The sequence below is a fragment of the Leuciscus leuciscus genome, assembly GCF_965113295.1.
Source record: "Leuciscus leuciscus genome assembly, chromosome: 2".
NCBI classification, from domain to species: domain Eukaryota; kingdom Metazoa; phylum Chordata; class Actinopteri; order Cypriniformes; family Leuciscidae; genus Leuciscus; species Leuciscus leuciscus.
Window position 1 is genome coordinate 45,442,871 of NC_138726.1, and position 24,152 is coordinate 45,467,022.

At 36.9% G+C, this 24,152-nt stretch overlaps 1 protein-coding gene across 1 annotated transcript; it reads left to right on the top strand.

Moving 5' to 3' along the window:
* The first annotated feature begins 3,882 nt into the window (after nucleotides 1–3,882).
* On the top strand, nucleotides 3,883–23,289 carry slc7a8a (solute carrier family 7 member 8a). The gene is made up of 11 exons (XM_082159503.1): nucleotides 3,883–4,712; nucleotides 10,483–10,687; nucleotides 12,177–12,328; nucleotides 16,601–16,726; nucleotides 17,927–18,080; nucleotides 18,421–18,544; nucleotides 18,877–18,980; nucleotides 19,249–19,345; nucleotides 19,598–19,747; nucleotides 20,082–20,259; nucleotides 20,640–23,289. Exons 1-11 carry the CDS (start codon nucleotides 4,568–4,570, stop codon nucleotides 20,795–20,797), a joined length of 1,593 nt encoding a protein of 530 aa, XP_082015629.1. The 5' UTR covers nucleotides 3,883–4,567; the 3' UTR covers nucleotides 20,798–23,289.
* Nucleotides 23,290–24,152: the final 863 nt, after the last annotated feature.

Genomic DNA, 24,152 nt, shown 5'->3' on the forward strand with positions numbered 1-24,152 from the left:
CCATTACAATAATCCACCCTGCTGGTGAGGAAAGCATGCACAAGTTTCTCTAAGTCTTGTCTGGAAACAAAGCATCTAATTCTTGCTATATTTTTCAGATGATAGTATTCTGATTTAGTTATTGCTTTGACATGACTACTTGTCATGACTAAGGTCTGTTTCAAACAAACATACATGGCCATGTGCACATGTACCGTATGCAAGTGCAGACATGCAGTCCCATCTGTCCTGTTTTCATTTCCTCTATTTCCTCACTCTATCACAGGGAACTTTATCCATGTTGTGTAACACTCCTTTTTGTGTTGTGGTAAATAAGGTGTCCAAATGTGGTATGTGTAGCAGAGCATGACTCAACAGCAAGGCCTGCTGCCCTGAGGTCAACAACTCAAAAAAGGGCCACTACCCTGTCTTGCCTGCCATCAGTTTAGGTTCAGAAAACAATATACAGGAAAGACTAGTCTTTGCTGTCAGCCATAATTTTGCTTAATTTCTGAAGTACTTTAGCAGCTGTTAGAAGAAATAAGAGCAGTTATTTCATTCCTGAAGTAGGACCCAAATATCTGAGACCATTTTGAAAGTGGGTTTTATTGGATTTTGACCTCAAATAACGTTTTAGGGTTTTAAAAAGTTAATTATTAGTTCAATTTAATTAGAAATATACTTCTAGGTCGCCAGTCTAATAAGTAACTGTGTGACATTGAGCATGTAAACTGCATTGTACAGAAGGTGTTGCCTGCTCTTTTGAAAATTCTCAAATATGAAATTCAGATTATTTTTTTTTTTATTATATTTCATTCATATATATTAGTGATGTTATTCTTAAGTAAAGCTAAAACTACTAAAAATGCATGCTTTCATTAATTGAAATAAAGCTTAAATAAAATAAAATTTAAATATTAGATGAAAAACTTAGGCTAAATGAAAATTAGAAATGTTTCCTGGGCAATTAACTGAAATACAGTAAGTTTAATATGATTTATTAAAAACTCTATAATCATATATTAATCATACTAAAATAACACGGTTATATATTTTATAATAAAAACTTTTTTTTGTATTAGAAAAATGTCAAATAGAAACACTTCACTTTTGGGTCTTCACTTTAGTGATTTACTAGTTTAATATAAGCCAGGGAAAATTAGATGTCACTTGCCATATTCATTGATCTAAAGATGTCAGTCTTGGGCAATATCTATCAATATCCTGCATGGTGTTTTGAATTATCTCTGAATTAACAGAACTATAATCTCTGGGTATTAATTAACCTCATCTCGCTGCAAATCACAGTGGTTTCTAGTGCCTCCTTATCACTGAGAAAGAATTTGTGTGCGGCATTTGACAAGACGGAGACGGAGAGACAAAGGGTAATAGTGGCCATATCAATATAAGCAGCCCCTTTATCAGTGTGTTGAAGGCTAAAAGTTGCTGACATTTGACAATCAACTGGAGTTTAAACTCTGTTCTGTCTTTCTGTCCAGCAATGATCTTCCTCTGCTTTTTCTTCTTAGTCTCTTTAGTTTGTATGTTTCAGTGTGAAATGTGTCGCATAATTCCCCAGCCCTCTTCTCCCTCCACACATTATAACCTGTAGTTTTGTGCCCTTGAGCATTTTGCACTCTTCATTCACATATCATTTATCAAACTGATAAGACAGGAAAGTCTCAATCGAAATGGCTGTGTGCTTCTTCCTCAGGCCTTGTGCTGAACGTGCCAATCACTCATGTGGATTTGACATGGTTATCTGTCCACTGTCTCGCTGATTTAAAGGAGGGGATTGGGTCAGTCCAGATGAGATTAGTGCATTCAAACACACATTCACACACACAGTATATACAGACCAGTTCACACAAGTGTAGATTGAAGGAAATTTCTAAATTCTTTTAGACAACACCATTAACTACTTTCAGATGATTAATCAAATATTTTCTTTATGTTTTTGATGGCAGGTACAATTTATGGGGACAAAAGCAGCAAAAGCATTAAAGTCATGCATGACATTCAGAATATTTCTATTTCATTTGTCTTCAGTATTTGTCACCTCATTTGCAAATAGTTTAAAAACATTTTTTTTTTTCTTTAAACAGATTTCAGCTTAAAACAAGAAGGAAAACTTGACATAATTTCAGTTAGAAACTACTGTGATGTACTGTTGTGAAAACAACTCTCCTTGTCACATTCATTGACCTTCATTGCATGAATTAGAGATGAAGAGATATGAGTAAACAGTCTGTGTCAAACTTAAAGAATGAATGCTGAACATGGCCAAATGAATTTCATCTCATTATCAAAACAAATGTCATATTGAGCTGTTCTGTGAAAGCTGCTTTGATAGCTGCACCCTTGTACTACACAGCTGACCGGTGTTTGTAAGATGTTATTTAATGGTTGAGTTTGACCCAATGCCCTGCTTCCTCTCACTGAGCAAATGAATGAAAAAAAAGAGACCATCATGAGGGCCGTGTGTGGCTCTGTGTACACGTGTGTGTGTGTGAAGATGTGAGTGCGTGCGCGTATGAGAGCCATTAAGATATCAAGCTATAGCCCATTTATCTATGACAGCACAGCTGTGCCAACACAGTCCTAGCGTCTTCTTGTCCACTTTGATTCACACAATAATGAATGATGAGTTACATTGGCAAAAACGTCCCATTTACCTACACTCCTGCTCTTGTTTTTACCGTCAATATTATCTCTTGATTGCTTTCATGAGAGTGAAGAAAATGTATGACCACTGTAACACTCTGTATATATCTCAAAGAAATGCACTTTGACCAACTAAGACAATTAATATGCAGGACTAAAATGTTCGTTTCTTTATGGATGCTGTAAACAGTGTCTTAGCTGAAAACATTGCCTTCATTGGCAATAAATGGAGATAATCAGGCAACAAGAGACACCCTGTAAGGTGCCTGGTCGATTTTGAAGGCAGCACAGATTCGCTGCATGTTTTAGTTTTTTGATCTTATGACTTGTTTTCTGTTGAGAAATAAGCATTGTAATCACTAATAAATATTTGCTTGGTTATGTATAAAGCTGACATGAATTTGCTAGATGATCATTAGACATGACATTGAGGCCTGTTTAAAACTGGTTTCCCTAGATTAGAAGGTACGAGTACGTTCATAAACAAATACACAGTTATTGTATTATCTTCATTTTCAAAAAACATTAGGCTACTTAGTAGCTATTATTTTTAAGGTGTTTTCCTCATGGGGACCAAAAAATGCCCCCTCAAGGATTCTGGATATACATTTTGTCCCCATAATTTAGGGTTTGCCAAGACACACACACACACACACACACACACACACACACACACACACACACACACACACACACACACACATAAATAGAATTCTTTTTTTCTTTTCTTTTTTGTTACTTTTTGTGTCAATACGTGTAATGTTTTGCAGACATAATGTACTGCGCTCATGCCGTTGCTATGGTTACATGTCCAGGCAAACGCGACTTGATCTGTAGGCCGGGGCTGTTTTGTGGCAGGTGGTGAAAGTACGGGCTCTTTCTAACTCCTGTTATTACTAAAACGTTTGAAAATCGTGTTGAAACGTGTACATATACTAAAAGAGCATTTGTACAAAAAGAATTATAATAGTTACATGTGAGAAAGCAGTAGCCTAGCCATTATTGTGTAATATTTTCAGCAGGCTTTTTTTAAGCACTGAGATGTTTACAATGAAGCGATAGGGTAACAAAGAAATAATATATTGGTAGGTTCAGGAAGTTCATATTCCTTACCGTGATATTCAACAGCTTGTCAGGGGGCCATGAGGGAGGCGTGCAGTAGACTTAAAAAACAAGAGCTGTGTGACGCGAAGTGGGAGGGGAGGGGAGGGGAGGAGGCGCGACGGTACTTATGGAAGCGGTTTGACATATGGAGTAAATACTACAGGCTGAGGAGGCGCTTGGACCGCTGGTGCTTTGGTCATCGCTGGAGACGCTTCCCAGCGCACCGACACTCATCTACCCAAAGCCGTTTAGCAATGTCAAAACGATGCACTTCTTGTATTAAGAACGAGGAAGCAACCGGCATTTTATAGGTAGCCTACAGGAAATAAAAGGAGAAAACTGTGAATTGGTTTTCGGCCTCTTTGGCGCGGTGTTTTTAAAACGACAGATTAAACCCTGGATAAGCTTCATCACGGACTCAACAAACGGACACATAATAGTTGCGAGTGGAGTATTACTGTAGTTTTTGTCACGCCCGATATCAGTGCTTTGTGTTCATTTTTGACGCTCGGAAAGGAAATGTTACCGTTTTAATGACACTGACAGTGCCTTCTTTTTGATTGTATTTTATTGACATTTACTGCAGTAGCCCATCTTGCTCCTTGTTACTTTGCCACTACGCAATAAACCCTGACACATGATTTAGAGCAATCTCAGGTAGATAAGAAAATATAGATAAAGTGATCATAGTAGCATATTTTGCTCGAGATAGTATTCAGGCTGTTTATGTCTAGATTCGCTATCTGAGATCTGACCAGCGGGACACGTCAAACGCTGCTCTAGCATCACCGCTCAACGTCGAGGACTGAACATTACCAACATGACGGATGGACCGAGACAAAGAGGGAGCGCAGCCCCGAGCACCGGTGAGGATGGAGCGGCAGACGCCGGCAAAGCAGCGGGAGAGTCATCGGTGGCGTTGAAAAAGGAGATCGGTCTCGTCAGTGCCTGTGGCATTATTGTCGGTGAGTGTTAATATGTTTCTATGTATTGTCATGTGGGTGGATGTGTTTTAAACGGATGCATGGTCCGTCGTGCACGGTGCACAGCTTGATTGGATAATGCTGAATGAGAGTCTCAGTCTTATGAAATGGAAAAAGAGGTCATTTAAATCTGGAAAAACCAAAATAGTTGAAAATATAGGTGCCTACTATATATGAAAATATATGATTACAGTGGCGTGTGGTGGTGGTGTTCTGAAATGAGGACTTTTTTTATGTTTGCATGTTTTCCAAAATAATAACTAAAGGCACAATTTAAACAATATATTTTATTTGTGAACTGATGTTCAGCTGTCCTTTTTAATAATCAACTTATTTTCATCACTTATCAAGCTCGGTAAACACTGATCACAGACCGCTTACCTTTAATTTCACCAAGCTGATTGCTCACTAAAATATCCCTACAGTCTTCATGTTTTCAGTCCATTTCAAGTTTGATTTTGACATGACATAAAGCGGTGTATCTAAATGGCTAAGTTGTTTGTTTACTTTTTAATTCCCATTAAACACCATAATTTTGTTCATTCAAACCTATTCGCGAACGCGCAAGAAAACGAGCAAGATTTATGGCACAAACCAATCATATCCAACCATATCCAATCATAGCATGGTGAAGGCAGTGCCTCCTCTCACCACAATTCATTCTCAATTACCTCCCACCAAACCCACAGCATGCTTTAGGGGGTCTGTTAAAACTCAATGAGCTCTGGGGAGGCAAGAAAGACGCGGGCTCCTGCTGTAACTTTACCTGTGGCTGTGGGTGTTGCTGTTTGACAGTGTTGCTTTAGAAAAACTAGTGATTTATGCACTTTATGTAACATTTTGTAATATTTGTGTTGTTTTATTTTTCTAATATGGATTATTTTCTCATCCAATTTATTGAGGAGGCACTGCCTCCCTTGCCTCCTCGGAGGAAACGGCCCTGGTTATATACGCTTATGTCTGTTGTTCTGTTGATTAGTGGTCCGTCCGAAAAGGGTTTTTCTAATGGTCGATACGATATAATGTTGATTTTAGAGATAAACCAATATCGTTTTGGCCTATAGGCCTATTTAAGATGAGTAATGGTTTATAAACAATGTTGTTGTTTTTATAAGATATTCATGCACATTATATTTTAATTGTTGTAGTCTAAAGATTATTTAGTTATCGTTGTGATGATTGATAATGATCTGTAAAATAATAAATATTGGATAGGTCATACAAAATAACATTGATGATGTGTTATAGTTAAATATTCCATACGATTAAGTATAACAAACAAGATGTACGCAATCGCTTCTTTCAAAAGAACAATTATATTACCTAAATATTTACTACTAAATAATAACCATTGGAAAATAGAAAATGTGCATTATCTATATTAACAAGGCTGTCAGCAGATTTGGAAACTGTATCAGTCGATTCTTTTGGTCTAGCAAACAAAAATGTATCCGTCTAGCAAATTGCAAAACAGCCATGTGCTCGTGGGTTTTTTTTCACAATAGTTTGAAATGCATAAGTTAAGCAAGAATAAAAAATGCACGAGCCTTGCAAGTTAAACTGGTGTTTTGGTCTTTTTTGTCTATTATTTTCACTTCTGGTTTAAAAAAAGAAGAAATCAGGGCAATAGGACTAGATAGCAGAGACGCTGCAAATATAAGAGGAAATGAAGAGAGGAAACGTGACCTAACCTTTGTCATTTTATTGAGTATTTCACTGGGTGGTTTTCATTTATTGCTTTAGGCAGCATTAAGCTATAAAATTATATTTAATGTAATAATGAGAGTTAAGGAAAAGTAAAACACACCCAAGATAATCCCAGCCCACATTTTAACTGCTATATGATAATCCTCTTCAGCAACCTTGATCAGGTCAGGTCACACATTCACATGCTCTCAGTTGCCTCACGTGAACATTATTATCAGGTGATTGTCGCTTCGGATCGCTCAAAGCTTTCCGCAAGCCTTTGAACTTCATTAGATTTATCAGAATACTTTCTAACTTCTGCCACTCTCATCTTTATCAACCCCTTTTCTGGAACCCTTTGTGAGCTGGAAATGAAGCATGGAACTGATGTGGTTTTGACTTGCTTAGCTCCATTTTTTTTATGTTGAATTTTTGGATTATGGTCTCTGGTAATCAGTAGGGATTGTTAGAATGGAAACGGGTGCCAGGAACCTAGTTTTAGTAGAGTAAAGATTGACAGATCATCTGAATGTGCACTTACAATAGAAAGAGATTGTGAGATGATGCAGATAAAAAGCAAAAACTGGCCTCAGATGTTATCAAGAGATGCTCATGGATTGATTGAAGAACATCATACATTAAGCTGGCTACAAAGTATTTCAAAGTTTGATGTGAGCCAAACTAGATGTAACCGGTTAGCAGCTCAATATTTAATTGCATTCCATTATTCTTTCTCAGACAGGTCATTGATCTGATACAGTCATGTATTAAACTTTAGTGATTGATTGGTTAATATTCCAGTAAGATGATTAAAATCCAAACGAAAATGTATGATGTAGGTAAATATCCATAGACCTTCATTAGCTGAAAGCTAAACCTGTGTTTTTAGTATGGTTTTTTAATGATCATACAAAAGAAACATGTTAAACATTTAGCCTAATTTTAGAAACTTTTTGTAAATCTATCCACTTTGATTATACAAATAATCTGGGCTGCATAACAGTTGAACCCATTTTATTTGATGCAAGGAGACATTGTTTTGTGTACATGGCTTGCTTCATTAACCCAAACTCTGATTTATTTATGTGAATTTGTAAAAGGGAAACATCTGGTTATCAAGGCTACAGACCCACAGAAACCGTTTGATCAATGGAGGCATGAAAGAAAATCAATAGGACAGTTGAAAGATTCACCTCAGCAAACATATTAGCAGTAATAAATAGAAGTACAAGTGAATTTAACATCACTGTGCAATAAATGAGTCATGTCTTTGCACAATGATTGACATGCATATATGATAAGCTGATAGCAAAGAGTGAACTGACTTTGAGGTAAGTCAGTTCACTGCGGCCGCTTTTGAACCACCTTGTGCGGCTGTATTCGATGTTGGCAATAGGGTGCTATCTATCTACTTAAATGGTGTTAGACCTAAATCCTGAATAAAGGTACGGTCACATTAACAAAATGTAATGGGCAAAAAAAAATCAAAAAAATCCATTGTCTATTGTCAATAGTGTAGCAATAAGCACAGCTCACAATGTCTTCTTTAAACCAAGCAGCTTTCTGTTTGCAACGAATGAACAAACTCGCGTGACCAACGTCAAACCATTCGCAAATCAGTGTGGGGAAATTGTGCAGATTGCGTGGGTTCCTATTGAAACCACTGTATTTTGCCAGCAAAAATTTGCCAAACCACAGTAAATGTGATTGCATCTTAATGTGCCAATTCTGACAACAATCTGACAACAATTTTTTTTTTTTAATCACTCTACAAATGTTTTTTTTTTAATGGCTGGTACAGCTAATGTGCAATGCAGTAAAAAAAAAAAAACGGACAATGCCTTATCTAAAAGCTACCTGGCACTTTGAATTGAAAGGCGGGACTTTTCTGTAGCCTTTCCATCTAGGCCTATGTGTTTGACAAAGATTAGCACAGATTAGATCAATGTGTGTAGATTGACAAACTAGAATGTTAAATCATGGATTGCTGCTGTGTTGCCTGTGATGTTTGTGCTGTGAACACACAAAAGGGAAGCAAGAGGATGCAGTATGAAAAGGAAATCCATCTGGATTTTTTCCTCTGTAGTCAGCAAGGCCTCTCAGTGTACAACTGTGCACAATAATCTATCAGTATCTTTCCGCGTAAAACCTGTTGATGTTCATAATTCCCTGCTGGTTTCCTTATAGTCAATTAATACACAAGCTGGCTGAAACCAGATCAATCCCTACATCCTTTGGCAATAGTAAAAGATACCTTTGATTGTATAAAGTTGTGTAACTTGTACTTTGAGGTCATGGGACATGCTGAAGTTTGTGATAATCATATCTTGACAGGACTTTTTCAAAGCAGAGATTTAGGGAGAGAAGTGAAGTGGGAGAACAGCCAAAGACATAAAACACACAAGTGTCTTCCTCCATGGAGGAGCCTTGATCCAGCTTGGTTAGATTTGACATCCCTCTGGATTTTTGAGATCTTCACAGGGCTTTGGTGGAAAAACACCCTAAAGTGGTGTGTGTGTGTGTGTGTGTGTGTGTGTGTGTGTGTGTGTGTGTGTGTGTGTGTGTGTGTGTGTGTGTGTGTGTGTGTGTGTGTGTGTGTGTGTGTGTGTGTGTGTGTGTGTGTGTGTGTGTGTGCGTGTGCGTGTGCGTGCGTGTGCGTGCGTGTGCGTACGTGCTTTCCAATGGAATAGTTTAGTAGATCTAAATTAGATCTTCTGTGAGATCTACTGTTGTTTTGTTGTAAAAATGGTTGTTTACAAGTTATGGATGGGTTCGTTGGTATTGTCTGAATTAATGGGGACATGACCTAATACGTGTGCTAAAATCAACCATGGTTACAAATAATTGCAACAATGGCTTAGATGAGTAAAATTAGATTTGAGAAAAATTCTCACCTGGTTTGATATTTTTGTATTGAATGCAACGAAATTCTGACATTTTACATGTGTAACATAATTGTCCAAAATTCTTTTGGGGCCAAATTGTGAATCACAAACACACATAGACCTATATCACACAGTGGTGCACTATACTGCACTAAGTGCACAAATGGCAAATACACACTCCCCCATATATTTGCTGTGTGTACTCACTCCATTAGTCACGCTGAATACTAACTTAGCAAATGTGAATTGCTCTCACCACCTGCTTTCTCTCTTGGTTCTCCCCTCTTCTTTCTCTGCCACACTGACATTTTCATTTCCGTTTGAATCATACACTGTCCTGCTTTTTCTTTTTCCATATCGCCCCTTTTCTCTTTGCCACTGTCTCACTGATCTCCTTATCTCCGGGGTAAAGTGTCACACTGTCATCTCATCATGCTTTCCTATGTATTTTAGGGATACTGTAAATAAAATGTAGGGAAGCACCATATTTTGTCATTTCTTTTTGTATTTAATGGTATCTGCCATTATTAGATATTTATCAGTCAAAATTGGAAATCTATCCACCTTATTTGTGCTTGTTGTAATCACAAACACACTGGTTTGTAGCGCAAATAGTTTTACCATTTACTGCACTTTCTTATTCTTCTAGTTATTTACCTTTAGCGGCTAATTAATCAGAAGTTTCACTCGCACGTTCACAGAAAATAGCTTACTTCCGAATTGCAAAACAAGGTGGATATATTTCTGTCTATTTTAAACAATTTGGATAGATGAAGATATTCTCTTCAATCTTTAAGAGTGCAAGTTGGAGTGAATGTCTGTGTGCACATAATGATAGTTTTTAACAAAGTAGTCTAGATTTATAATATTGATCATAACGTGAAAATAGTTATTGCCTATAGAAATATCGGCTACAATTTCAAAATGTGTATCCCTAATGCATTTCTGACCAATCTAAAATCTCTTTAAATCCTTTACTCAGGATAAAGTCTGTTTCCTTAATTTCATTTTAAATTGGAGCACTTTAGTAGATTCATTCAGACATTGATTGAAGGCTTATATGATGTGTTGGTGTGACAGCTCCACCTCCTTTTTCACACACAATCCTTCTCTTTTTCTGACCTGCTTTCTACATTAATTCACAATTCTAATACCCAACCTCTCTGTTTTCTCTTTTGCAGGTAACATCATCGGCTCTGGAATCTTTGTCAGTCCAAAGGGAGTGTTGGAAAATGCCAGTTCAGTGGGCCTGGCTCTCATCGTATGGATCGTCACAGGCGTTATAACAGCGATTGGAGCACTCTGCTACGCTGAGCTGGGCGTCACAATCCCCAAATCTGGAGGCGACTACTCTTATGTCAAGGACATCTTCGGAGGACTGGCAGGGTGAGTTTTTCAGCCACACATTGGTTTTAATAATACTTCCAGAGAATAGACTGCTTATCAGTCAAAGTCCATATTATTTCTAAAAGTAGATGACTTAATTATTGGTAATGCAGAACTTAGTGTGGTAGGATGTTTTAACATGAATATCTCGGTGTCCCTGTAAGTTAGCGATTCAACAAACCAGAAGAAAATAATGGAATAACAACATTTATCAATCCTATATTTTTTTTCTGTCAAAACTCCTGTAATCTCATGTCAACAGTCTACTGTGACAGTAAACACCATTATCCTTGATTGTGTGGTGTTGATTTGAAAATCATGCCTTCCCCCGTTATTGTTGAATCACGGAAGCTACACCAGTTACTTTTGCCAAGAGATTTCTATTTATTATTTGTATACATGTGTCAGACAGAGAGAAACAGGCATAGCAGAATAAGGCTATAGGTGAGGAGGTCTTCATTCCAGATTTCTCTGTTACCCATTTCTCTATTCCCTCACCCCATCATGCCAGCTATAAATAGTTTCTCTGAGTTTCTCCTCCCTCACGCCTCTATTTCTCCTTCCTCTCACCCCATCATGCCTTTATGTTTCTCTGGGGTGGTACAGTAAGATTGAGCTTATATACACCACTCTGGGACTTATACTTCACCACTTCTTCAGGTAGAAAAACATGTTGCTTATGTTTAAAAATGGAACGTATACCTCATGCTTACAAATGGTACAATCCACTTTCCATATTAAGAAACTGTCCTTCTGTGTATACATTTGTGGTACATTTGCATCAGTTGAAACATTCCTTTCCTTGTAAAGAACATGCCAATTGTACACATTTGAAGTATCATCATCAGTGGAACATCTTTGCTCAGTGAACGTTGCATTGCACATATACCTCTAAGCAAAATATATAACTCCCAGCTCTCTGCTCAGCACACATGTACAACATACTCTGACTTAACAAAATACATTATGAAATTATTATGAAAATGAATAAAAAAAGATAATACAAAAAAATAACATTAAACAGTAAAATGTCTTCAGTTAAAGTTATGCTAACACATTGCTTCTGTCTGGTGAAGTAGTTGTAGCTGTGATTTAACATTTCTTAATCCACCAATAGGTACTCAGCGGGGGTCAATCAAATCTTTTAGCACTGGCTTTGCTTACATTTTAACAACCTTTGCTTAGCACAGTGACTGCTCTAATGAATAATACTGCCAGAGAACAACCATTAGCTGGTCATTCCATTTCACTCCAAACAAATGATGGCAATAAATGATCTTGTATACACAAATTGAGTCCATCCTTAGAATAAAGACTGTTATATGCAAATAACACAATGCGTATCACTAGCTAAAAGGAACTGTGGTATTGACATGATACTTTGTGTTTTTGGAGATGAAATATAGTTCAAAATACCACTGTATTACCATCTAATGAGTACTTTTTTGTTGGAAGCATTTTAACTTTTTTGAACGTTTGTATGCTACAGGTTTCTGCGGTTGTGGATTGCTGTGTTGGTGATCTATCCTACTAACCAGGCAGTTATCGCTCTTACCTTCTCCAACTACGTCCTGCAGCCTCTGTTCCCAACCTGCTTCCCCCCAGAGAGTGGTCTGCGTCTGCTCGCTGCCATCTGCTTGTGTGAGTACCAGAAGGAAAAACAGAGATATCATTGTCTTATCGTTTAGGGATTTTTGGTACTGACATGCATATTTAGATGACCATTGATATTGTTACAAGTCCTCCCTATATATATGCCCAACCAAAAACAAAAAAGTCGCAGACATATCATGGCCATATTCCAGGATGACAAGATCTTGTATTGACGATGCAAGAGTTGAGTTGTAAAGTCTCCTCCAGCACATCCCAAAGACTTGCAATGAATTTAAGGTCTGGATTCAGAGGTGCCAATTCATGTGTGAAAATGATTCTTCATGCTCCCTCCCAACCCTTCTTTTACATTTTGAGCCTGATGAATCTTGACATTGTCATTCTGGAAAATGCCCAAGATGTGTCTTCCTACATGGTTGTAAGAAATGAAAAGCTACACACTCCATCAAGGGTTAGAAGAACTGCTGCCAAACATATAACAAGCTAGAAACATAATAATCACTGCAATAATGATACAGTCATTGACTTTTAAGGATTTGCCTATTTAAATCCAAACAGTGACTATTTTTGACCAGGCGGTGTATATATATATGTATATATATATATATATATATATATATATATATATACACACACACACACACACACACACACACACACACACACACACACACGTATATGTATATATATATTATCTAGGGATAGGGACTGCGAGAGAATGGTAAAAAAAGAGAAAAGGTTAATATAGCAAAAATAAGGGAAGGAAAGTGAGAGCGGTTAACTTGTGGATGCTAAACCATTAGAGAGGATGTGGCATGGACAGGCACGAAACTATTTTAAGGTTATCTGAATGTTTTGAACACTCCTCATAAGATGAAAAAAAACTGTATATTTTACATACATTGTAGACTGTTTTATGCTGTTTACCTCACAGATGCTATAACAACTTACACAATCACTATTCCACATCTGCTTGTGATTCACTTCTGAACACTTGTATATTTTAGAAATTTTTCTCTGCGCATGCACAAATTGTTGCTGGGAATGGATACTTCATTACAGCCTTTTATGTTTGACCGTAAGGGCAAATCACGCTCAAGTGAAAGAACCTTGAAGGCCAGATCTAGAGAGACAGTGTTTTGGGACTGATGTGTGATTGAAGAAGACCGAGGGGTCATACCCTGGGAGAAGGAACAAAAAGGTTGTGGGAAAATGTGTGGAAGATAGAAAAGGATGAGAGTAAAAGAGAGAGGGATATGTGAAGATGGATGGAATGATATTTTTCATGGCGTCAAGAAGCCTTGAGCGTGGGCTTTCTGCAAACTTCACGCTGGAGCTACAAATACTGCAAGCTGTATGTAGACAGGCAAACAACAGAGACCCTAAGAAAAAAGAGAGGTCAAGAAGAGAAGATATTAGGTGATATCTCAACTTGTTTCGATATTGCAATTGTAAAGTTTCAATTTAAATCCAACCCCAATAGTGATTTAGTTTAATAATTAGATATATTAATAATATTTAATAATTATTTTATTTTTATGGAAAAAATCTGACCCAGAATTAGCTACTTAACTGTAACCAGTACTAGCTCTTTGTCCATTTCGCAGGCTTACAGAGCTGAGCCAGCATTCATTGTGTGCTTTTAATACTCAAAATTTTGACTGTATCAAGACCAAAATGTTCTGATTAGCTGAAGTTGAGGGTTGTTTTTTAACTAAACAGATGTTCTCAAGCAGCTCTAAAGCTTCTTTTTGCTTCTTCTTTAGCTTTGCTTTTGTTTGTTTAGAGATCCGCAGGAAGTAAGTGAAAGGGCAAAAGTGGACACTATGGCACAGTTTTAAACGATGTCCCTGTTCGTGTACTCAACTCTTTTGTACCCTTTATGTCTTTTCTTCTAAAACCACTACAGCAATTCTGAGAAAAGTTTGTTTGTAAGAGTGTGCATGGCTCTGTTTCAGAACCTAATTTGTTGCCAAACGGTTGTCAGAATAACTGCTGCCATTTAAGATACCTTCTCATGGTCAAATACTGGCAGCATTGCATGTACATTTTTCAGAGAAGACAATCTCATAAGGCATTAGTTATGTCCCAAGTTGCTTACTATACACTATGCACTTACTCCGTGCACTATGTACTCTACCTCCAGCATCAGAGTCTGATAGCCCCTTCTGCTATATTAGGAAAGTTACGACAGTTGATTGTAGTAAGTGACCAATATTTCAAACATTTGGTTTTTTTCGGTGATCATCGGGTTATTTTAAGCGCACTTTTTCTTTTTTTTTCTTTTTTTTCTGTGTAAACACACTAACACCATTTATACTATAAAATTGCATAGAATAGTGCATGCATAGAAAGTATGCAAATTGGGACTTACTGTATTGTGAAAACTTGAATAAAAAAAGTGATACGTGAGAAAATTGTTGATTATTAATATAATTATAATTTATACAATTTTGTAAATTACTGAATAGGTTAAATCTTCTTAAAAATTTACTATTTTACCAAAAATTGTATGTGCTTAAGCTTAAGCTCATTTGAGTATCACAGGTTAGCTTAGCAACATGCTAACTTTTTGAGTCGGCTATTTGAGCTTCGAATCAATTATATATTCCATTTTAATTAATTATGCTGCCTATGCAATCAGTAAAGCGCAAAACAGAATCCTCCACGTTTTAGAACAGATCCCATGATTATATTGTGTTTAACAGGCTGTTGAATGTTTAAAAAAAATAATAGTTAGCACATGATTCTACTTGCATCAAAGTCTTAAGATATCAAGGAGATAAAATGGAATGTTAAATGAGTAACTGACCTCTGTGTGCGTGACCACCACTGTAATCAGCTTATTGTAGTAAGATTCCTGTTGTCATAGGAATGTTTTCTGCATTCTTGCATTAGCATGGTGTACTATGTAGATTTCACTACCTGCTTATTTTTCCATTCCAAAGTAGTTTAACAAACACCACCTTCTTAGGCGTCCTTAGACACGACTGGGCTCAGTTAGAAACATTTAATTGCTTTGTACAGCGAGGCAGTGCAATTTTTTAACACAGAGATAAGACATAAGGATTTCACTTCCTCACCCAAAGCCTTGTTGTGTTTGGTTTTTAATGCATTCTCTTCACATTATTTGACAGGATGTCAGTTTGCACTGTCAGACTATTTGTGTTGATTTCGCCCCAAACAGTAATTACCATGGATTTTGTGTAACAAAATATCTTACCCCGCCTAATATCACTTGACTTGCATTTTATTGTTGTGACTATGCTGCTGCACCTCTAAGTAGTTTCATTCTAAATGAGTGCCAAGAACTCTTGCTGAGTTTGGCCACTGCACATCGACATTCTCAAATCACACCCAGTTCACACTAGTTTTATATGTAATTAATCTTTAGTTTAACCGTCTGTTGAGGTGAGTGATTTGATTTGCTGCTTGTCTACAAGTACACGTAGTATTTGAATGAAACGGGATAAAGCTGAACCCCGAAGTGCACATCACGAGGCGGCATTTTTGCATGTCTTGCAAGTTCTCAAAAGTGCATGAGTCAAGACTCAAAGTTTACTTGCATGTCCCTCTGATTTTATGACCAAATATGTCTGTCACATGCCATCAGACAACTGTGTGCATGTGACTATGAGGGTTATTTAGCACATTGACTTTTTCAACATTGGTTTTCTAAGTTAAAATGTATATGAATGTATAAAAAAATATGTTTCACATGCTCTAACTGGTTACAATGTTATTTTTTTTAAATCTTGTAGCTTTTTGTTGTTCATTTAAATAATTCTCCAGTCTGTCAAATGATTTCTTAAAAGTACAAATATTCCATGTAATCTTTCAAATCATATGAGGTCCAAAAAAAAAAATCACACGGCCTGTCAATGCTTGAAATTTTCCTGTAGCATTTTGCTGGCAATGCCACATTAGATTCGAAAAGAGAATATGCATACTGAGTTGCTTTGAATAAAAACATCTGACAGATCAACAAATATAAAGGCAAAATATCATATCCTATTATAATTCGTCTGTGCTGACTTTTTTAACCTAATTTCACCTGCCTATCTGTTTCAGATGTTGCAGCGCATTCAAATGTTTATATGTATTGAATAGGTTCACCTGAAGGCCTATTTCGAGCTTGTCATTTGTGTGTCTGATTAATTCCTCATATCTGAAAGCATTATTTTATAATCCTTTGGCATACTAGACTGTTCAAACAGCAGGGAGCCATTAATCTCACTAAGGGCTCATAGTGTGTGTATTGTGTGTAACCAGCCCTGTAAGCCCAATGTCTGTGTGTTTCAGTGCTGCTGACTTGGGTGAATTGTGCCAGCGTGCGCTGGGCAACACGAGTACAGGATGTCTTCACTGCAGGGAAACTTCTAGCCCTCATTCTCATCATCATCATGGGTTTTGTACAAATCTGCAAGGGTAAGTACCATATGTCTATGTATGTGTGTGTGTGCATACTATATATTATTGGTTATTCAAGGAGGTCTGTGCTAAATAAAGGTGTGTGTGTGTGTGTGTGTGTGTGTGTGTGTGTGTGTGTGTGTGTGTGTGTGTGTGTGTGTGTGTGTGTGTGTGTGTGTGTGTGTGTGTGTGTGTGTGTGTGTGTGTGTGTGTGTGTGTGTGTGTGTGTGTGTGTGTGTGTGTGTGTGTGTGTTTGGGGCTACGTGCAGTGCTTGTTCCTGTCCATGCATTTGTAGAAGTCTGCATGCGTGACTCCCCGTCCTCCTGGGCGCTTTGCTTTATCTCTAGTAGCTACGTTAAATCTTCAGAAAAACTGAAAGCACAGCACTTCCTCTCTTTGCCTTGTTGTCTCAGCAGAAGTCACTGGGTTCAAACCCTCTAATAAAGAATAACACAGATAATGCAGTTTTCACAGTTGCTGCGTCAGAGAGGATTAAATAATGATCACACTGCCGACGGCCTGTTTGCTCAGACACTGACCTGATAATATGAGAGTGACAGATGTGATTCCATCATGCAGAAGATTTTAAAAAGACTGGATTTGGGTTTGTTGGCATTGGCTGCTCTTTAATGTGAGGTCTTCAGGGTCATGTATGCTCTCAAAGAGAGTTTAGAGAGAACATGTGACCCAAAGACCTGACCCTAGAATTGTGGTATTAATACTATGACTTAGGGAGCAAAAAGATTTGTAGGTTCAGGAAATCCAGTCAAAACCAGTTTACGGTGGTAGTTGTATTTTGGAACATGGTAGCTGGTCTCTAACTGGTTCAGGCTGTTTTTGGTGGATTACTAGCTGGTGGTAAGATTGTAGCCATTTGGATCTGATGCCCCTTGCTGGAAAAATCAGGTCACAGTATTTTTGTCCAAGATGGTCTACCAGTTTCACAAGGTTTCTACCAACTCAATCCAGCTGGGTTTAGCTGGATTTTCATAAACTTACTACTTGTTATTAAGATCACAATGCCATTTTGGTCCTTGATCAGGGAACTTGACCATCAGTTGCTCAAGAGGAGCTGTGTTTGCGATTACTGTACTTTAAGCTGTTTTGAGTGAAAGCGTTTGCTAAAGGTTAACTAACTAGCTAATAAACAAGAGGCATTTCATAACAATTTTCCCTTTGATAACTATTGTACACTTTTTTTTTTTTTTTTTCTCCAGGTGAATATTACTGGTTGGAGCCGGCCAATGCTTTCGAACCGTTTCAAGACTATGATGTTGGACTGATTGCTCTGGCATTTCTACAGGGGTCCTTCGCCTACGGTGGCTGGAATTTCCTCAATTATGTCACAGAGGAACTCGTCGACCCCTATGTGTAAGCCAATTTTCATCTAAAGAGCACACAGTAATTCAATGCTGTGTTCTCAGTATTTAATTATTATTAATTGTTATTAGTGTAAATTAAATATACATTTATAATATCCAGCAAACAACCACATAAAGGATCAATAGTCAGAATGTTCTGCAATATGTCAAACTGCACAAGTATAAAGAGCCAAAAGAATCACTGTATAATTTTACACAATGCTCTGAGGAGGCAACTGGAATCTGCCTCAGACTGACTGAAAAGTAGTATATGTAGTTGGTTGGCTAAAATAATGCAATGTACTACTTCTGACTGAACACTTCTTTCCCTCTTTCTTGTTTTTATACAGAAACCTCCCCCGTGCTATCTTCATCTCCATTCCCCTTGTGACTTTTGTGTATGTTTTTGCTAACATTGCCTACGTCACTGCCATGAGCCCTCAGGAGCTGCTGGCTTCTAATGCTGTAGCTGTGGTGAGTGTTCATTCATAGCAGTCCGACATTTCAGGACTGCAAACAGACTGATTGTTTTGCTTTATGCAGGAGATTCTTTGACATATCTAACCAAGTATCAATATTTAAAGTTCTTTAAATGATACTTGGATTGAGCTCTTGATGCCTGCCTGTGTGTACCATTCAAATAGATATATCAGACTCCAGAATCTTCTGCATTCAATTCTAAAGACTTTCTTTAATGAAACAGCACAGATATTATGGACATGATAATGCATGTTTTCGATCAACGTCCTCTTTTCCTCTGCTTGTCTCTCCTTTCTCTCCTTCACCACTCTGTTGCTCTCTCCCAGACGTTTGGTGAGAAGCTGTTGGGAGTGATGTCATGGATCATGCCCATCTCTGTGGCCTTGTCCACATTTGGGGGGGTCAACGGCTCCCTCTTCACCTCCTCTCGGTCAGTCCCTCCCTTCATTCATCCATCCATCCATCCATCCATCCATCATTTATACACAAGACTCATCTATCTATCTATCTATCTATCTATGTATCTTTGTATCTATCTATCTATCTATCTATCTATCTATCTTTCTATCTATCGTTCGTTCGTTCGTTGTATCGTTCTGTCTATCGTTCTGTCTGTCTGTGTCTTCACATATTCCCCTCTACTGAATATAATGGCATTGTAAAAAACAGTATTCCTGGATTGTCCTCATGTTGTTTAGGTTGTTCTTCGCGGGTGCACGTGAAGGCCATCTCCCTAGTCTGCTGGCTATGATTCATGTGAAGCGCTGCACCCCAATTCCAGCTCTGCTCTTCACTGTGAGTATCATATATACAGTATATATACCTCTCTCTCCCTTTAAGTGCGTCTTTATAACTCACTCTCACATTTGTTGCACATCATTTAATTCCACTGGACAGTTGCTGAATTTAAGACTGACTTGTTCTTTTGTTGATTTTATGGCCTGCATTCTTCCATAGTCCCAGTATGAATGGTCTTTATGATAATGTGATATGATATCAGACAGTTCTTATACATATACCAAAAATCTCTCTCTTGCTTTCCCACAGTGCATTTCAACAATTCTGATGCTGTGCACCAGTGACATGTACACACTCATAAACTATGTGGGTTTCATCAACTACCTCTTCTATGGTGTTACTGTTGCCGGGCAGATTGTGCTTCGGATTAAACAACCTGATATGCACCGGCCAATTAAAGTAAGTCCCAAGAATTACTGAAACCTAGTGTTAAATTTTAGGTTATGTTGAACAGAAGATTTTATGCTAATTTTGAATTGAATTATTAAAAAACATTACCTTACAGTATGAAAAAAAATCAATGATCTCGGTAGTTGTTGACTTTTTACTGGTAATTTGCCATCTGTTATATATCCAGTATTCTGTTCAGCAAATGTATTTATATTTTGCTATAACCTTTGAATCATGATGTGCTTTTCCGGTTCTAGGTACTCCCTACATTCCTCCCTTAGAAGCTGAAAACTTAAGATACATTTTTACTTCTGGCTGCTAACCTTACTTCTCCAACTCACAGATCAGTCTGGTGTGGCCTGTCATCTACCTGCTGTTCTGGGCCTTCCTGCTGATCTTCTCTCTGTACTCGGAGCCTGTGGTGTGTGGCATTGGCTTGGCCATCATGCTTACTGGTGTCCCTGTCTATTTCTTGGGCGTGTACTGGGAAAACAAGCCCCAGTGTTTCAATACATTTGTTGGTAAGTGGAATAAAGTTCACAGATATGTGGGGCTTAATGATGACATCTGTATTAGGTCTGATTAGAGACAATGTATATTATATTATATTATATTATATTATATTATATTATATTATATTATATTATATTATATTATATTTACACTACTAATCAAAAGTTTGGTAAAGAAATTAATACTTTTATTCAGCAAGGATGTATTAAATTGATTAAAAGTAACATTTATAATGTTTCTGTATGGCATACGGTATATCTAGTTTAACAGTACACACCGACACATTACTCAATGTGGGATATTGATTGCAAGAGACTGGACAGGATTCACAGTAACGCTTTTAGTAAGAAAGACCCCTTAAATTAAATGATTCACTTTATGTTCTCAGACAAAATGACATACCTGGGTCAGAAGTTTTGTGTAGTGGTCTACCCAATGGAGGAAGAGAAGAAAAACGAAGAGCCTGGAGATGAGATCGAAATGAAGGAACAGTCGGTTCCACTGTCAGCAGGAGATGAGGAGACACCGAAATCAGCTGACTGCTAAACAGACACATGGAGACACACTCATTCTCTCACATACGTGAGACTTATTCAGATAGACACTGGAAATCAAACTCAGATTTTTTTTTTCACATACCACTATGTTTTGCCTTTTCATAATGAGGGGGTTGCACTGGAGTGCAAGTGGCTAAGCTCAGGAGAGAGAAAAGAACAAAGACTAGCTGCTCCACAGGTCATGTGGTTATGCTGTAGTGGTCTTATGTTCTACATTCTCTCTAGTTGCTAGTCTCTCAGCAGCCGCTTTCTACTCCATCGACTGTGCAAAAGAATTACAACACTAAAATGAGAGATTACATAAAGCCCTAAAGGGTCTGCATTTTTAAAGAACTTTTCGAAACATTCTTTTCTATGAGAAACACAGGGAATTAGAATTCCATTCTGTAAATTACAGTTTATGATAAAAATGCCAAACTACATCATGGCTTACCCTGATAGGGCAGGGTTAATTTTATTTATTTATTTATTACTGAGTACATTCTAATGTTCTAATTCTTACCCCCTCTTTATTTTTATTTTTTTCAGTTCAGGTCTCTTTCATAACACTCCTAGCAGAAAATAGGGTTTTTTTATAAGCCAAAGCTGTATTTTAATTTGACATTTTCTCCTTTCAAGTGTATTTCATCAAACCAATTTTTTTTATATATTGATATTTTTGATTGTCTTATTCTAATCATATTCCTTGGTTATTATACAATTATTATTATTCTTTTCTCTTTCCTAAAGGAAAGCTCTGGGACCTTTTTTTAATCATCATATGTTTAAGGCATATATTTAAGAACCAATTGTTGTGGTTCAGAGTAGTTTTCTTCCAGGTTACTCTGTTCCTGATACAATTCAAGCTCTTTTATTTACCTTAACTTTTATGTAAACTGTATAAGGTTATTATCGCTGTTAAAGAGTATTTTGCTTTCTGATATTTTTGAAGATAAAAGGTGTTTAATGAAACTTAAAGAGGCCATTGTGAAGTTGTGTTGCAACAGTATATTCATTCTGTGTGGACTTTAGATAATACGGCTCACTATGACATTGGATTTACAGCCGTAGTCATAAATTCACTTTCCCTCAGTTTAATTATTATGAAAGTTTATACACAGATGCAGATTAAAAATGGCAGAGTGGTTTGGTTATATGGAGAAAAAAACAAAAAAAACAGTGGTGCATAGCTAGTGTTTGTGATGTAGCTGAAAGCCTGTGAGAATGTACTATTTCTATAGTTTTTGTTCTGTCATTTATTATGTGAATATTCAAAAACTTGAAATCAGTTATGTCAGAAGAGCTTGTTAAATCAGTAATGTAATGCACAATATATCACAATTGTGTAGATGGACTGTAGATGTTAATAGGTGCAATACAAGGGACTAGAATCAATCGATCAAGCTATATATAATAACAAACCTATGATTTATTATAGTCTGAATGATTACATTAATATACTAAATAATTGAACTACACACCAAAATGAAACAAGCCTTAAAGATTTCCATTAAAAAATAAACATTAAAATGTGTAAGTAAATGACATATGCTCAGTTCAAGCATACATGATTAAAGTGTTCAGTATGTATGTATGCCACTTGTACATACAAACATACAAGGCTTTTTAGTGGTCACAGGGTCTGTTCATTGTGCCTCTGTGTTGATGTCACTCCTATACCCACTTGTGAAGACTATGGAAAGTGCCAGTTGTTCTTTGTTGTATTTTAGTTTTAGTTTTTTTGTTTAGTTGTTTGTTCTTTTTTGCAGATCTGTAATGTATAGGTGCTGTATAAAAAGCAATATAATATATAGATCATCACAGTGTTCATAGCAAATCCATTTTGCATGAGCTTAACCCCCCACATTCCTTAGAGACTATAGTATAAAATCTATAAACTTCGCACTTACACAATAAACACTGCCTTTGGTTCCACTGTCCTAGTCAAGCGGCGGCGATACCTGTCATTATCATCAATGAATCAAAGACTGACTGCTTAAACTTTGATCATTGTATGTATCGAGCGTCTTTGGTTCTAGTAATGCTGCTCCTGAGCTTTGCCTCAGTATCCAGCACTGCCTGCTGTGTGATAAACACAAACACAATGTATAGTTTATATGGAACATGCGACTTTGATTGTGCTGAAATATAAATATTTCGTATCCACACACATACATACATGCGATACCAAAAGCCATGCAAAATGATTTCTGTTCATTTTCACGTAGGTATTTGATTGTCACCATCAGTAACAAATGATTGATGTCAATATTTTGAATGTCCTTGTCACAACTATATAAATCAACAAGACAATGACTTTTATAGATTATATTAAGATATGTACAGTCTAAAACGATTACAAATTAATTAAAAATCATCAAATTCCGCTTACACATAACTGCGGGTGAACGGTTTGTACCAGAGTCTTCTTGTTTACCGTAGGTTTTGTATTTGTTTGAAAAGTGTGTATTCCAAGATTAATAAATCTATATGCTGAACCAAGGAAGACTTGTGCTTTTCTTGGCTAAAAAAGAAAAGAAAACGTGCAGCACTGCCACCTACTGGAGGCAGATTATGGTCACCGTATTCAATAGTTTCAACGCTGTCACTTGTGTTGAATTTAAAAGGATTTTCATTCAGTTTGCAGGTGACGTATTGATTCGCCACATGGGTTCATATTACAGTTTTTCTCAATCACTTTGGCTCATTATTATCTAAACTGTGCAATTGTCACAACTTTATTCCATGTCTGAAAAATGGAGTAACTCACCCAAAACATTTAATTTATGCTTCAAAAACCTAGTAATTGTGTGAGTAAATTGGCCAATGCCCCCAAAATGATTTATTTTTATTTTTTATGTCATCATATGAGCCATACTGGTCAAAATGTTTAGATGTTTTTTGGCGGTCAACCCTGGAAATGTTTGGCACTTTTGTCACACGCACTTTTTACATAGATTTCAACAACAGGTAAAAATTTACTAGAAAAGGTCAATACCGTAATACACAGAAAAGAAAAAAAAGCCAATTTTTACAGTACTTTTTTTTGTAGCAAATTGATTAATATATACAGAAAACATTCCATGTCATAGATATTTATGGAATATACATGTAGTCTAAAAGATTTTGAGAAGTGAATGGATCATTTTGCATGTGATGGCTCACATGATTGTTTATTAGTTGTGAAGAGTTTGACAATTTCACTGAAAAGCCATGTGCAATTAGTTATTTTACAAATAGCAAGAAATTGTATTTACTCCTGAGCACACTTATGCAATTTGCTTATAATTAAATTGATAAGAAATTCAGATCTGAAAAAAATCTAATTCAAGAATTTAGCTCAAGTGATTAAGGAGAAACTGTAA